The 15775-nt window shown below is 37.0% G+C and overlaps 1 protein-coding gene across 1 annotated transcript; it reads left to right on the top strand.

Moving 5' to 3' along the window:
- The first annotated feature begins 119 nt into the window (after positions 1-119).
- NDC80 (NDC80 kinetochore complex component) lies at positions 120-15426 on the top strand. Its single transcript, XM_058832281.1, has 17 exons — positions 120-233; positions 1863-2078; positions 2469-2555; positions 3302-3425; positions 3548-3720; positions 4910-5012; positions 5750-5839; positions 7076-7169; positions 8294-8400; positions 9205-9349; positions 9547-9752; positions 10938-11090; positions 11359-11448; positions 11962-12054; positions 13459-13589; positions 14088-14190; positions 14542-15426. The coding sequence occupies exons 2-17, from the start codon at positions 1978-1980 to the stop codon at positions 14662-14664; spliced, it is 1923 nt and encodes a 640-aa protein (XP_058688264.1). The 5' UTR covers positions 120-233; positions 1863-1977; the 3' UTR covers positions 14665-15426.
- The last annotated feature ends 349 nt before the right edge of the window (positions 15427-15775 follow it).

Raw genomic sequence — 15775 nt, 5'->3', positions numbered from 1 at the left:
CCCTCCATTCCCTCCACCCCTCCTCTCGGCGCTGCTCCGCCCGCGGCCCCGCCGTGACGCAGTTCCGTGTGACGCGCTGAAGGACGTCCGGGCGGGCATATTTGAAATTGCGAGCGGGCGGCGGTGCTGACGGTAACAGCAGGGCGGGGAGCGGGGGGGCAGCGGCAGCAACACCAACACCCTCATCCTCAACCACCGGGACAAATGTCCGTGCGGCGGCGGTGGTAGTGGTGGTGAGTCCTGGGCTGGCCTCACTGCTGAGTGCCCCGGTCGCCCTCGGTACTGTTTAGAGGCGCTCTCAGGGCGAACGGGCGGAGCTGCGCCCAGCTCTGCCGCCCTCCTATGTTTTTCTCTTTTTTTCCTGCTGGCGTGCTGGCTCTTGCAAACTGCTCTTACATCTCTGCTCCAGTTCTGCTCTTACAGCGTCCTGGCTAATGGCAGCAGCAGGGTGGCCAGCAGGAGCAGGGCAATGACAATCCTTGTACGCGGCGCTGGTGAGGCCGCGCCTCAGTGCTGTGCCCAGTTCTGGGCCCCTCAGTTCAGGAAGGACACTGAGGGGCTGGAGCGTGTCCAGAGAAGGGCAGCGGAGCTGGGGAAAGAGCTGGAGCACAAGTCCGATGAGAAGTGGCTGAGGGAGCTGGTGTTGTTGAGCCTGGAGAAAAAGAGGCTCTGGGCAACCTTATAATTTTCTGGAAACACCTGAGAGGAGGCTGTAGCCAGGTGGGGGTCGGCCTCTTCTCCCAGGCAACAAGCGACAGGACACGGTCTCAAACTGCGCCAGGCTTTGGTGGGACAGTTGGAGGAATTCCTCCACAGAAGAGGCGATTATACAATGGAATGGACTGCTGTCATGAATGACTGTGTTGAGCTGGCTTAAACAATCATTAAACCTGCCCAGCATAATGGGGAAGTCAGTGTCCCTGGAGGTGCTTAAGGAAAGGCTGGATGTAGCACTTAGAGCTATGGTCTAGCTTACAAGGTGGTGATTGCTCATAAGTTGGACTAGATGATCTCACAGTTCTTTTCCAGCCTAATTGATTGTGTTATACTAGAAGCTAATCACTTGCTATGTTTGTGAAAATTCAATCTCTTTGTGGTTGGTCCCAGATAAAATAACGGAATAATGCAGCTTCTTCCCCAGACAGAGTGAAGTCATGAATGTGCTGCCCTATGAATTGAGCTTGAGCTGGTCTGTGAGCAGTGGAACTGGAAGCAAAATGAAACAACAGTTTATATTAATAATGTGTTTTGGTAATGTTTGTAGTGGAGGGGGCTTTTATTAGTTATAATTCAGTCATTTAAGCCCATCCCACAAATGAGATAGAACCTCTGTAGAGGGCAGAAGCTGGCATTTTTTTCCTCAGTTAATTCTGTTTACTTCAAATTCCACCTTAATGCCACCGTGGGAACAATGGTATTAATATTCCAGTTTGATTTATATTCTGCATGTATAGTCTGAAGAAAGCCATAATATTATCTTAGAATAGGTTTTCCAGTTATTGTGCTATGATTCTGGGAGATCAGTAGCAAGTGAATTGGTAGACTCAGATTGAGCAGCTCAGGAGCTGATGTATGGCTGAAGTGCTGTAAGCAGTACTTGTGTACTCGTGGTAGTGTGGCCTTTTTCTCCAGTGGACTGAACTGAAAAATTTCTCAAGCTCTTTTGCTTTTGGAACCTGGGCATTTGAAATGACCAATAGAAAGAAAGGCAAAACAGAAGGTTTGGAGTAACCACTGACTCTTTTGTCAATAAAACAGTTGATTTAAAAGACTGTGGCTGCTCTTACATATTTCTGGAGTCTAACATAATCTTTTTCTTCTTTCTTTTTTTTTCTTTTATTTTTTTGGTCCAATGTGTACAGGTCTACTTCTTTACTTTGGAAAATCATTGTGGCATTCAGAAAAGAAAATACCCTTAGACCCTGGATTTTCTGACACTGCTGGAATACTGAGGGATTGTGATTTACAGCAGTCACAATGAGGCGAAGCTCAAGTATTGCTGGAAGCAGCAGCCGACAATCTATGATGGCACTGAGAGTGCAAGACAGCAACAAGATGGGTCTTCAAACACCTCAGATGTAAGTCTTGCCTGTCAGATTGCTAAAAATAAGTATATAAAACTAATTCTGAAGAGAGTTATAGTAGTGTGTTTGAGTCTGTAAGTAGCAACTGAGAAAAAAAAAAGTGAAATAGTGAGAAGAAGGCTCCTTACAGCCAAGCATGTTTGCATAAGTGCTCCAGTTTTGCAACAATACTTGCTTTAACCTTTTTGCATGCCTGTGTAATGTTTCAAATGGTAACCCTTTGTGACATGTTTCTTAGGAGATGGCTGGGTGCATCAGTTGACCTTTTTAAGATGTTGCTGTGATGAAGGTGCTTAGGAATGTATGAGTGCATGTATAGTTCTTGTACAAGCAAAAGATGAGTTGGTAGAAATAGTCACTTGAATCCTTCTCTCTATTCCTAAGGAAGGACAGAAGCACCCTTGGGAAGCAGAGCATGAGCAAACCTACATCTGGAGCTTCAGAAAGAAAAGTCAGCTGTTTTGGGAACAGGTATGGATAGGTTTTGTTCCCTGCACTGTAAATTAAAACAAAAATGGTCCTACATAATTTTGGAATTTTTCATTCTTGACTGGTTTTCATTATAGGGAATAATGGATCTGAGGCAAGCAGACCTTCAGGTCTGTCTTCCTCCAGTCTGTGATCACTAAACAATAATGCTGTGGAGCTGGAATTGCTTTGGGAGCTTTTTTTTTCTTTTGGGAAGGACGTGCACTGCAGACCTTAAGAGCATCTCAGTATATTTTCGTGTTTAAGGAAGAATCTGAAGTATATTCTGCATTAGTTTCTTCTCTCTAAGATACAAACCTTCCAAAAACCTATAATCTTTCTGCTTAGCTCATGACTTTCTGTGTTGTGGGTATCTTCTTTCATAGGACCCCAATGCTGCAGAGGTCTATTCCTTTTAAATAGTCCTTAAATATTTTAGTCTTTATTTACAGTCACCAACATGATTTCTTCTTCATCTTTGGGGTTTTTTTCTGCTCTCTAAAAGTTTATTTCTTTCAATAAAATGATGAAAGCATTCATCTAGGATGCAATAATCCCTTTGTTGCACACGCGGCATTGTGGTTCCCACTTCGATGATGTTTTTCCAACCACCTTAAATGAAGAGAAAACTTCAAGTATCACTTTGAAAATGCAAAGAAAATATCAACGTTTGTGTTGTGACTTAAACATGAGGAGTGTTCTTCTTTCTATGTATTATCACAAGACCTGTGTTTATTGTCTGTCCTTAGAGCAAGTGGGGCTGGAGGGTCCCGCAGCAGCCAGTACAGTGTGTTTGGGACAGAAAAGATAAAGGATCCCAGACCCCTTCATGACAAAACATTCATCCAACAATGTATCAAGAAGCTTTGTGAGGTAACGTATTAACTCCTTCTGCACTTATGAGATGAAAAATGTACTAATCAGAAGGGTCCTTTCTCTTGGCTTCAACTCTTAAGTTTTATTTAGTTACTGGTATTCTGTGTTTCTTTTCACAGTTCCTCCTTGAGAATGGTTACACACACAATGTTTCCATGAAATCTCTACAATCTCCATCAGTTAAGGACTTTTTAAAGATCTTCACCTTTATCTACAGATTCTTCTGCCCTTCTTATGAACTGCCTGACTCAAAATTTGAGGAGGAAATTCCCAAAGTTTTTAAAGATCTTGGGTAAGATGATTATTGTTAGTCTCCTGGGCTAAATACATATGATATGGCTAGAAATTTAAAAGCTAAGAATTCCGCATTGATAGTTGGGGAGAATGGGTAGGTTTTTTTATTCAGATGAGACTCTAAAAGTACAATGTTGTGATAGTTTTGTTTCACTTTTGTTTAGCTCTAGATTTACTTGCTGATTTTCAGAGTCTACTATACATTTTATATTTAAACTTGCAGAACTATAAGCTCTTGGAACCTTGCTTTGTAACATTAAATTTAATTGATTATTTGTATAAAACTTTGAAAGATAAGACGGAATTTTTCTTGACAGACCTTTCTGTTCATTCTGTTAGAGTCTAACAACTAAAATTTCCAGAATTTTTGGATCAAGTCAATTTAGTTTAAAATATGTTTTCTTGCAATTTCTCTTATTCTGCTTTGAAAACAGAATGCGAAGATAACAAAAATGACTGTTGAGGTGAAAAAACACTAAGTAGCTGAGTATTTTATTGCTGAATTCGTTCAGTGTTTGAAATTATTAATGCCCCAACACTTACCAAGAAAGAAAATCCTCTGCCTATTGTTAATTGTGAATTTTCAATCTCATTAAAAAAAAAAAAAGGCTCTTTTACTCCTGTAGATTTGAACTCATGATGGTGTGAAAGTGCCAGGGCCCCTTAAATGTAGGTGTAAATCTGCTTTGTTCACTTCTCGGCATTTTAATAAAATTTTGTTTTAATCTGTAACATTTGAAACTGCTGACCTAGCTTGCAACGTTGAAAAGGATTACACTCTGCTGCACCAAGAGTGTAATTTTGGATAAAAATACTAATTCTGACAATTCACTTGAAGTTGTCTTTTGGGACTTCAAGGAGCATCTGGATGACACTCTTGATCATACAGTTTAGTTGTAGGCAGTCCTGTAAGGAGCAGGGAGTTGAATTTGTTGATCCTTAGGGATCTTTTTCAAATTAAGATAGTCCATGAATCACAAAATGAGAAACCCACAATAATTGAATAAAATAGTGCTGTAAGAACTTAATTTCCTTTGAAGTACAGTATAAAGTGCAATTGAGTTTGCTCTTCCTTCTGTGCTTTCATCCACATACAAAAATGTGCTGCTTTATTTTTCAAATATGCTGATTTGTTTTCATCGCTGTCTGCCACAGCTATTAAAGGTGTATCTCTTTTGGTATTATAGGTACCCCTTTGCTCTGTCAAAAAGCTCCATGTATACTGTGGGTGCACCACACACCTGGCCTCAGATTGTGGCAGCTTTGGTTTGGTTAATTGATTGTGTCAAGGTAATGTTAAACAAATTTCTTTAACATATAGGTAAGGAAAAAGTTGGGTGTTCTTAGCTGTCATCTGGGAGCTGACCCTCAGCCTTATGTTTTAGTAACTTTTAAAGTGAGCTTTTCATGTTATATTGTGATTTTTTTTTTCTTTAAATGTATGCACTGGATGAACTAAAGTATAAAAAAAAGGTGGGGAAATACTGACTTATACATACATTAAACATGAGAAGTTAATGGTTATAATAATTGAATAGAACATATATTTTCAGTGTGAATGTTGTGACATCTACCATTCTCTCCTAAATTTGAAATCTAAGGATGGAATTTTCAACTGAAATTATTCAAATGTCCTGTAATCCTTATACAGAGTGGCAAGTTTTGTGTTTGGGTGGGGTGTTTTTATTTAATTTTGGGTTTGAGTTTTTTAGTTGTGGTAATTGTTGTTGCTGCCAGCTCAGGTCTGAGCAAAATTTGGAATCTGTGACAGAAATTCACCACTGCTGACGTAAGCACCCATGAAAATCCTGTCTTTTTTTGCTGAAAAGACACAAGACAATTTGACAGTGTTGACTGTCCAGTTCATGCCTCTTTACCTGTGTGTTTAGTCAACTCAACACAGGTTCACTCCAACCTGCTTGCTGAAATCGTTATCCAGTGTTACTCTGCTTCTTATCATGAAACCAGTATGAAAACTAATGGATGTCTTCACATTTGCTCTTTGCATGTTCACCTCTGCTTTTCAGCTGTACAATGCAATCAGGGAAAACCCACCATCGTTTGATGATGCACAGACCTGGGGAGGAGAGATGGATGATGGAATTGTACATCATAAGGTACCGTAAAAAGGAAATTGGAATCAGAATTGCTCAACTGAATTTTGCCATGTGCTGTAGCAACACAATTTAAATACAGTTAGGTTGTTGTGTCATGTATTTATAGATTCTGTTCCCTTTGATATTCACGACACTTTCTAGGAAGTAGAGTAGCATTATATAAAAAGTGTGATCAACTATATCCTGAGCAGGCATCATGGCCAGTCTATTGGTGAAAACTGGGTATTAAACAGAAATACCTTATTCTCCAAGCACCTACTGTTTCAGTTCTCCTTTGTGGAGAAAGGGAATCATGCTGCTTATTGTGTTAATAGGGTTTCTGGTATATTTTGCTTTACGGCTTGAGACTTCTGAGGTTCACAGCAGTGCAGTGTAAAGACAGTGACTTAATTCTAAATATAGTGGCTCCTGCCAGTATCTAGTCGGTTTATTATGTAAAAATTGGTTATAATGTTTTATTTCTGAGCCACAAAATAGGGTGGCAATGTAATTCAGAGTCTTTAAAATCCAAAGATTTCTTTTTAATTTATCATTGATTAGTACTACTCAGATTTAACTCAGTGTTAACATACAACAGGTGTTTGGAAGGTGTCACATTATAAGCTAAAACATTTAATTAGAAAATTGCAAAAGTCAAATCATAATTTTGGACTAAGGTTACAACCTGATGGTTGGCAAGTAAAAATGTTTTTAAACTAAAAATGTTCTTCTACACTGACACTTATGCATATATGTTGATACAAAATTCACAATATTGGTGTAATTGCTTCTGAAACATCTGTAACAGTGTCTAACAGATTATTTTTGGGTAAGTTTTTGTTAATTCTAGATTAGTTCTTTGACATCTGCAGATCTGAATTTTAATGGTCATATTTACTGAAGAGATCTGTTAAACAGACCTCCATTTTCCATAAACTAGCCTGAGAGAATCATATCCATCAAGATGAAAAATTCTTAAATATGATACCTTCAATCCTTGTTAAATATCACAGAAATATACAGAATTTCTAGACCTTTCATAAGGTGAATTATAGGTGCCTCCTTCTGTCTGAATATAATCTGCTGACATTCTTTGCTCAAAGGAAAGAAAAATGTTTAATTTTACAAAAGTACAGTCAAAGCATTGAAAGATATTTTGGTGTCTGTTTAATTCCAGTGACTGAGTAGCTTTAGACTACCCAGATATTTTACAGGCCTTGGAATTGTTGAAGTGAAAGATTTTAAAATTGTTTTCAGCTTTTCTTGGACTACTGTGTGAAGTGCTATGATCTTTTCATGAAAGGGAGAGATACCTTTGAAGAGGTGGATGCTGAAGTGCAGTCAAAATTAAGTAAGTTTTTGGGTCTTAATTAAGTATTCAATTGTGTTACTGGTTTTTCTCCTAGCATCAGTTTGTTTGGTTTACAAGTGAAAGTGATGGAAGGGAATCTCAAATTCCTAAGTAGCTTTTGGTTACTTCAACTTTTAATGCTCTCTTTTTTATATATTTTTACTAGTACAGATGGATAGGTCATGATCTGCTATCAGCTGTAGCTGTGTCACCTGTTTTTTAGTGGTTTGTCACAGAAAACCAGTATACAATTCTTCAGATGCAAACTCCCATCTATGCAGATGACTCTTGTTCACGTCATATTTGTGTCTTGTTTATGGGAAAGCTAACAATTAAAAATCAAGAAAAAGGATGATTATCAGAGGATGCACACCTGATAAGTAAGAAAGTTCATCTTTTGAAAGCTCTGAAAACAGTCTGCAAGAGTTTCAAACTCTATTGTGAGAGTTCTTGTATATGATTCAGCATGTACCTGTGTTTGTCTTCGGGTGGTAGAAAATCATTAGGTTTTTTTTACTCACCACCTACAAAAATACAAACAGAATGTGAGAACACGGAAGAAAAGTGTTTCTTACTTTCTTTGATTTCCTATGAAAACCTAGACTAAGGGCCCTTTGTTTGCAAACTGGAGCCATCAGTTGGAGAGGAAACAAGCTACCACACTGTTACTGGATATTAGGAAAAAATAATCATCCCATTCTTTGGCAAAGACAAGCGAACTAGGGGAAAAAGATGTCTCAAGAAGCAAGGAAGTATATGGATGAGAAAGAGGTTGTTAAATAACTTTGATCTATTCTAAGTTCACAAGGTAGTATACTCTCTTGTGGTATGGGCTGAATGAGAGTTTGGAAACTTACCTCTTGGGAGAGACTTTGAACTCTTTTTGTCATGAGGACTGAGAAACCCATTTCTCTTCTTGTTTGTTTTGGGGTTTTTGCCTAGTTGCATTTTAATGAAGGGTTTTTCTGATAATTTCTCGTGGTTTTGTAGTTACTCCTTTAGTGTAAAATAATTGTCCGGATAATGGGTATTTACTGTGCTGAAGCTTAAGTTCAGATACTCAAAATAGGTGGTAATATTAAGTGAGATTAATTTGGAACCCCACTTTCTCTTCTCTCCTACAGAGGATTTATTTAATATAGATCAAGTCAAGATGGAAAGTTTAGCAGCTGAGAACAAAAGACTTCAAGAAGAGATTGCAAGACTAGAAAAAGAGAAGGAAAGCGAGCCGGTTAGTAAATTGTGTCTGTTTTTATGGTGGAGTTGAACTTTATATTATCAACCATTTCTTAATGAAGATACTTACAATACATAACAAATGGAAAATTATTTTCAGTGCTTTAAGATTTTAATTAGGCCAGGTTTTTACAGACTTTATACCATTGTAGAACAAGGCTTTTTTTGTGGAGTCTTCAGTGACTATTTGTTTGATAATGTGCAGATGTTTCCAGATAATAAGATCTTGTATTTACTGAAATATTAATAAAATACTTGAACCTCTTTTTTTTTAATATAAATTTCAACATCATTTTTTCCAAAAGTGTTGGTATGAGGCATGGGATTCAGTGGTAACAATATATTTTATGGAAAATATTTTGCTTGAAAAGCTGGATTCTGCTTTTAATGCATCATGAGCTTAAAAATGGGTTAGTGGCTGTGCAGGTGGCAAATTAAAACTCTTGCTGTGCAAAATGTGCTGGATTTATTCCTGGCTTTCCATGCCCTAGTTTTATTTGCCTTCCATATATTATTAGTTACTTTGTGAACTACCTGTAATAAGAATTTTCTAAATGCAGTGTCTGATGTAAATGAGAGACCTAATGCTGAAATGCAAGAATCTTTCCAGCCTTCTTAGCTGTTATTTTAAAGGTGCTTGACTTGACTCAGCTCTCACAGAGCTTAAAAATTGTTAAAGTTCTTTAGTTTTATATTTGTGCTATTGATATTGACCAATTATTCTACTGTCTTGTCTGGAAAGTGAAGTCATTATTTTATATTCATCTAAGAGTGATTGTTCTTCTCACCCATTTCCTAGGATCGTAGAGTAACGCTACGAAAGGTGAAATCATCTCTTCAAGGAGACGTCCAGAAATACCAGGCTTATTTGGCTAGTCTGGAATCTCATATAGCCATCCTTGATAAAAAACTGGAAAGTGTTAATGATGAAGTTGAGACAGCAGGTAAGGAGGCCTTGATCACAGACAGGACAGAGTAGCTAGAAATAGTCTTTAAATTGTAGTTCTTAGCTTGAGGACAGAGGTTGATCCTTGGAGTAGGATGATGCTACAAATAAACTTTCCAGACTGTATTGCTAATAAAACTATTTTTTGTCTAATAGTTCTTTTATGTCCATTTCACAAATGTTTTGTGAACTTAGAAATGGAAGTAGAAGCAATGAAGCAAGAGAATGCCCGGCTCCGGCATGTCTTAGATAACCAAAACTACTCAGCTGCGGACATTGAGAGACTAAATCATGAGAGAAATGAGCTGCAGCAAACCATTAACAAGCTGACCAAGGAACTGGAAGCAGAAGAACATCTGCTGTGGAATGAAGAGATAAAATATGCTAGGAATAAAGAGGGGGTATGTGAAAACCACACTACACTCAGAGGTGGCTGTCAGTTGTCATCATATAAGCTTCAAACTGGAGTCTTGCTAGTTTCTTTCCTGTATAATCTAACACCACCATAAGTGTATCTAACAAGGCAAAGCTGACATGAATGGCCTCTGTTTACAATATCGCTGAAAGATGTTTCTCTTTTTTTTCCTCTTTTTTTTGTTTTGCACTTAATGGAAATGTAGTGGTTTTTTTCTCCGTAAGAAATGTAGGTAGAATATGAATCACTGTCAGCTCTCACTGCTATAGCATTAAAAGCTTTGATAACATTAGCATGCCATTGCTTTGATAACACAAGAAATTTCAGACTAATGTTAATATTTCATAGCAAGGAAGCAAGGCAAAACTGTTATTTGGATCAATAGCTTTGCATGCATTTAGGGCTTGTTTACTTCTTTGTGTAGAAGTTGTAACATCTTTCAAGGGCAAAGTTCAATCCCTTCAAACAGAATGAAAATATATAGTCCTGTAGGTGATGGGATTTAAAAGCTTCTGCTTTGCCAGTTGGAGAACTAAAGAAAAAAAGTTTCAAATATATTTGGTAGGGTTACCCTTTATCAAACACTTGTATTAACTTAAATCCTTCTGTGCAAGTATGAAGCATGTAAAACTGGAAAAAAAAAAACTGGGTTCTTTGTTTGCATATAAATAGCACTCATTATTTAGTAGTTAGAGCATTTAATAAGCTTTGTTTCAGGGCATGCTCAAGTTAGTTTGTTATAAGTATGTGTGGCTGTGTGGCATTTCCTGTCAAGACTAATGAGAGAAGGCATATTGACCTGATGACTGATCATTGGTTTAGTGTTATTTTCCAGCATGTTTTTAGTTCCCTGCCAGCTAATTCTCAAAAACTTGAGGCAGGAAAAATTATGGCAGATGAATATGGAAAGCCACAGGTGAAATCATTCAGTGTCAGCCACATACACTGAGAAACCTGGCTGAGCAAACTGAAAGAATCATAAAACAGTACCTAATGCAGCAAACTGCTGGACTGGTGTTACATACAGCTCCTGAATACTCTGGTGTAACCAGGAATCGTGTCTGTATAGAGAGCAACTCAGGAACTTGTTTAAAGTATTATATGAATGCTTCTCACAAATCTTTTCACTTGTATCTCTTCTATGATTTCTGCCCTTTTCTCCTCTGAGCAGATTGAAATGCAACTGGCGGAGTATCATAAACTGGCTCGGAAGCTGAAATTAATTCCAATAAGTGCTGAGAATTCCAAAGGCCACGACTTCGAGATTCAGTTTAATCCTGACGCAGGACCAGATTGCTTAGTCAAATACAGAACTCAGATCAAGGTAAGTAGAGTCAACACTGAAGGCTTTAGTTACCACTCACAAAAAAGATGTGTTTCTTTGGAAATGCTGGAAAGGTCTCTCAATCTCACAGTGAAATGTCATTGAGAAGTTTGTGTGATGAGTCACTATAATGATGTTGTAAATGGAAGATGTTTTGGTTTGGAGAATACAGTAGCCTAAAAAAATAGAAAGAAAATATGTACTGGGGTGTATCTTGGTTCAAATAAGCGAACTGTATTTGTCAGATCTTCTTGTATGTGTATTACAGGCTCCCCTCATGGAGATCATGAACGAGACAGAGGAAGAAATCTGTAAAGCTACTCAACGGAAAATGACTTTGGAAGATACTTTGGACCAGGTGTGTTGGCTAATGAAGATTAGGACTAAGATACCAGCCCTAAAACCTTATCTGCTGCTTTCATTCAACCTTTTGCATGGGTGAAGTGTGGTGTGGTGTGGTGGGTTGGATTTTTGGATTGCTGGGGGTTTTTCTGAGGACAAGCAGAGGGGGAGAAGCTGTGAGAAAACTTTAATTGTGATGGAACCTAAAAGTTTTCTAAGAACTGGGGACTTTGTTGGTTGAAATACTGTGTATTCTCTGAATTAAAGTTTATGTAGGTTACATATATTTGACCATAAATATTGGAAATATTAGTTTTTCATAAGTTGCCCATTCCAGTCAATCGTGTGGCTTACCATCACTGACAAATTGTCATCAGGAAGATTTTTAGCAATATTTGGTTTGCTGGTATCCCAGCCTAGCCTAGTTTAAGTGTTTTTTGGGAGCTAGCAGGTGTAGTTTGTGATGGCATGTATTTATATGTTGGAATTCTTTTTGAACCATATTTCCTCAGTTATGTTTTCATCCTAGGTGAATGTAATGCTAGAGGAAAAGAAACGCAATGTGAAAATGCTGACAGAAGAAGCTGAAAAGCTGGATGATCTTTACCAGCAGAAGCTTAAGGTAGAACTTCTTATAGCTTGATGACAACTTATCCTTAATCATACCCTTATCCTTAATCTTTGTGTTTATAGATAAGTTTTGGGGTTACATTTTTTGTTTGGGCTTCTGCCTTTGCCTTCTTTCCTTCCTCTTAGAGGATTTTTTCATTCTTTTCAGAAAAATTATTTGGCTGCTACTTTAACTGAATCAGTTTTCACTCACTTGTAAGAGAATCTGGCATGATACTGTAGATCCTGCAAATCCTAAATTACTGCATCCAGTAATAAAAGCAGAAGCAATCATCTGACCTCAGGATGTCTCCACGCATGTGCTTGAAGGAGATTTTAAGATTAACAGAATCTAAAACTAAGGAAATCATTGGCTGGCCAAAAGTGTGTTAAATTGTTCTAATGATCTTAAACTGTTGCTTCCTTTCTCAGCACAGGAGCAGTCCCTATCCTTTTCCCCACTTGCAGTAGAGCAACAAAACATAGCCCTCTCTGTTAACAACTGAGTGGCTATTTCGGTACCTTCCAACTTCTCTGACAACTCTGTTTTGGTGGGGCTGAGGTGCCCTGCAGAAAAATGTTCTCTGAACTAAGCCAGTGTTTGCCATATATGCTCTTGTAAATCCTAACTCCTGTGCTATAGCCATGAAACAGGGTTATTTCACTGCTAATACCTACTGAGTTGGCTAAGGGCAATTAATTTAGTTTATATTTTTCAAAACCACATGAAACTTAGCTTTTGTTCTGTGCTCTTGCATATACTTTTCTCTAAAGTTAAGCTCATAAAATACACAGTTGCCATTGGATGTTTATAATAAGACATAGTCATGTAATTCCTCTTGTAATTTTTAAAATGCTGTTTGTAAGTCTTAAGTATTAAAATTATTTTTTAAGGATGATGCTTCAGTAATCTACCAAATTGCATGTTGAGTTGATGACAGAATTTTGTTTGGTTTTGTGTATAGCATCAACAGTGTCATTCTCCTTGAAGAGATGATTGCTTGGAATCACACTCTCAGACAAAAAGGAAAAGCTGTTTTCTTACTCAAATGTGGTTATATTTTTTTAACCTAGAAACAGTTGCTCATGATGTGCCATTTCTAAGCTATATAGACTATCTAAGCAACACGTTTTGAGTTTAACTCTGAGGCGAAACTAGCTGCAACACAGGCCTTTAAATATGGTCAAAGGAATAAAGAGATGGTTAGGCTTATTCTGGGAAGGGGATGATACAGAAAATAGCTGAAACTTTGTTTGGGAAAGATGTCCTTGGGTTTTCTTTTTTTCAGTTCTGAAATTCGAGTTACTTGTGTGAATTTTGAATTCAAGCATTAGAATGTAATCAGGTAATAAAAAGAAGAAAAAAAATTAAATTATTCCTGAGCAATACAATTTTTTTCTCCTCTTATGACTATAGGAGATAGAAGAGGAAGAGCAAAAACGTGCAAATGTACGGGAAGCATTAGAAAAGCATAAACAGTTACTTGAGAGTGGTGTCTATGAGGGTCTCAGTGAAGCCACAAATGAATTGCATGATCTCCAACTACAGTAAGACTCATAACTTCTATGGTTGCCTTGTTTATTTTGTTTTTTAAGGATAAAGATATTCTCTTGAATGTAACATAAAGTTGTTTCAGCATGTATCCATCTCAGTGTATCAATTTCAAATTAACAACTGAAAGGTGTTTCTCCTCAACACTATTTTGCTAGAATATTTGTCTGCTGCATCATAACTCCTGTTTTCCACGTAATTTTTTTTATATATATATGGTTGTAGCAAAGAAATTAGTTTCCAAACTTATATTTTATACCTCAAAGTCTGGAAAGGGTATTCAGACTCTAAAGTACATTGTTTCTTATCAGTTAGCAAAATACAGACTTTTTTTTTTTAAATTGAGTATTAATATATTCTAACTTGGTTCAAATTAATCCTAATAGAAAAAAGTATGGCTAAACATGATGATAAATCAGATTTGAAGTGATTGTTTTAAATGTTAGGAATTCTTTAATTTAGGACACGACCTTCTGAGTATCTTTACCTTTTAGATATCAAGTTGTTCTGCAAACAACAACAGAAGAGAAGAGGAAAATTGGTGATAACTTGAGTCATCTTATAGAAACAGTTGCTAATCATATAGCATCTATAGTGGTAAGCTAAAATTTGATATTCAGAATTAAATCTCTCTAGAGACATTCATAGTTAAACACCTGGAAATTAGAACTTACTTTTTCTAAGGAAGTGTCAGTTATTTAGCCGCTGCACTGAGTCCATGTATTTTAGTTAAATTTTCTGACAAAACCTTTGGTATAATCAGAATTGATCACTAAGTTTCAGCAGTAACATCCTGTCAGGTTAAACCTGCTTCTGGTAGATGTCCCTCAGGAAAGTGTTTAACTGAAATCAGTTAACCTGTGCAATGACTGCTTAAAATGCTTTAACAGAATCAGTACAGAACAGACCATGATAGAGCTAATAAAGTTTTCTGTACCTCTTTTCTAGAAATACCTTGATGAACAGAATGCGAAAATTTACAAAGACTATGAAGAATTCATGTCTGAAGATCTATTGTCAAACTTGACCAGCATCCTAGAGAGTTATAAAAAGAAGGCTGAAAGTATCTAATCACTGCAAAGATAGAGATTAAAAATGTTGCATTTCTGAAGCTCTTCTATGAGGCCTTCTAAAAGAATGGATACTACCTGTATTTAGCACTGAAACTGGTTTTAAGTGGAAGGAAGTAGTTATGAACATTCTTTTTGTTGACACAAATATGTTAAAGAATTAAACAACATATTTGCATTTTCTTGAGAAATGCTTTGCTCAGACTTTGTACTTGCAATAGCATATGTATACATTTAGGGCATGTGCATGACAGACAGTTCACATCTTTCTCCAAGCTTTTACTAACAAGACAAAATGTAAATGTCTGTCTCCTGCTTGTTCAGTTACCTATGAAACTGCACAGAGACACCTCTTACATGAGTAAAAAATCAAAACCTCTTTTGAAAAGAAAACGAGACTCCTTATATAGTAGTCTTGTAAATAGTCTAGAAAAAGAAACATAGTTTGAAAACCAAGTTTTGTCTTTAGGTGCTCATACTCCCAGATGAAACTTCACTGAACTTTAATATGTGTACCAGAGAAAGTTCTAAGTAGGACATCATATGAATTCTTGGTGTTTATCTAATCAGTTAGATTTGATTCATGTTAGATACATCAAAATGGTCTAAAATGTCTGTATTCTTCTTGTTAGACCAGTTGGACAGACTCTATTTGACTTTTCTTCCTCAAGAAAGTAACAGTGAAATCAGTGTATGGGCAGCTTTGGTCTAAAATACTTTGAAGAAAGCAGGTCAATGCTATGTGAAAATAGTATCTTTTTATCTGTTCTGTGTATAATTTTGTGTTTAAAAATAAATAAATAAAACCCAGCATTCATATCTTGGGTCGTTTATGACGATATTTCCTAATGATAGCATTGAAGTATTTGAGTGTTGTCTTTAGAGGTCAGACATTCAAATATACAAAGATAAAAACAATTTTGCAGTTGTTTAAAGGCTTTTAGCAGCTGATAGGTAAAGGAAGCTGCTCCTTAATTCTACAATATTTGAATGAAACACTGATCCCTAGGATATACAACAAAACTTGAGTTAGACCATCTAAACACAGACTGCAAATACAAACTGAATTGTCTAATTCTAGGCTATTTTTGCAGAATGAGCTTAAAACTCAG

The sequence above is a fragment of the Poecile atricapillus genome, chromosome 2 (assembly GCF_030490865.1).
Source record: "Poecile atricapillus isolate bPoeAtr1 chromosome 2, bPoeAtr1.hap1, whole genome shotgun sequence".
Classification (NCBI taxonomy): domain Eukaryota; kingdom Metazoa; phylum Chordata; class Aves; order Passeriformes; family Paridae; genus Poecile; species Poecile atricapillus.
The sequence above is the reverse complement of the archived record's forward strand: the minus strand, read 5'-3'. Positions and strand labels throughout refer to the sequence as shown.

Excerpts from the sequence above, each read along its gene's own strand:
- NDC80 (XM_058832281.1), top strand. The coding sequence starts at position 1,978 with ATGAGGCGAAGCTCAAGTATTGCTGGAAGCAGCAGCCGACAATCTATG. Across the intron at positions 8,401-9,204 it reads AAGAGAAGGAAAGCGAGCCG|GATCGTAGAGTAACGCTACG; the intron begins GTTAGTAAATTG and ends CCCATTTCCTAG. Across the intron at positions 14,191-14,541 it reads ATCATATAGCATCTATAGTG|AAATACCTTGATGAACAGAA; the intron begins GTAAGCTAAAAT and ends CCTCTTTTCTAG.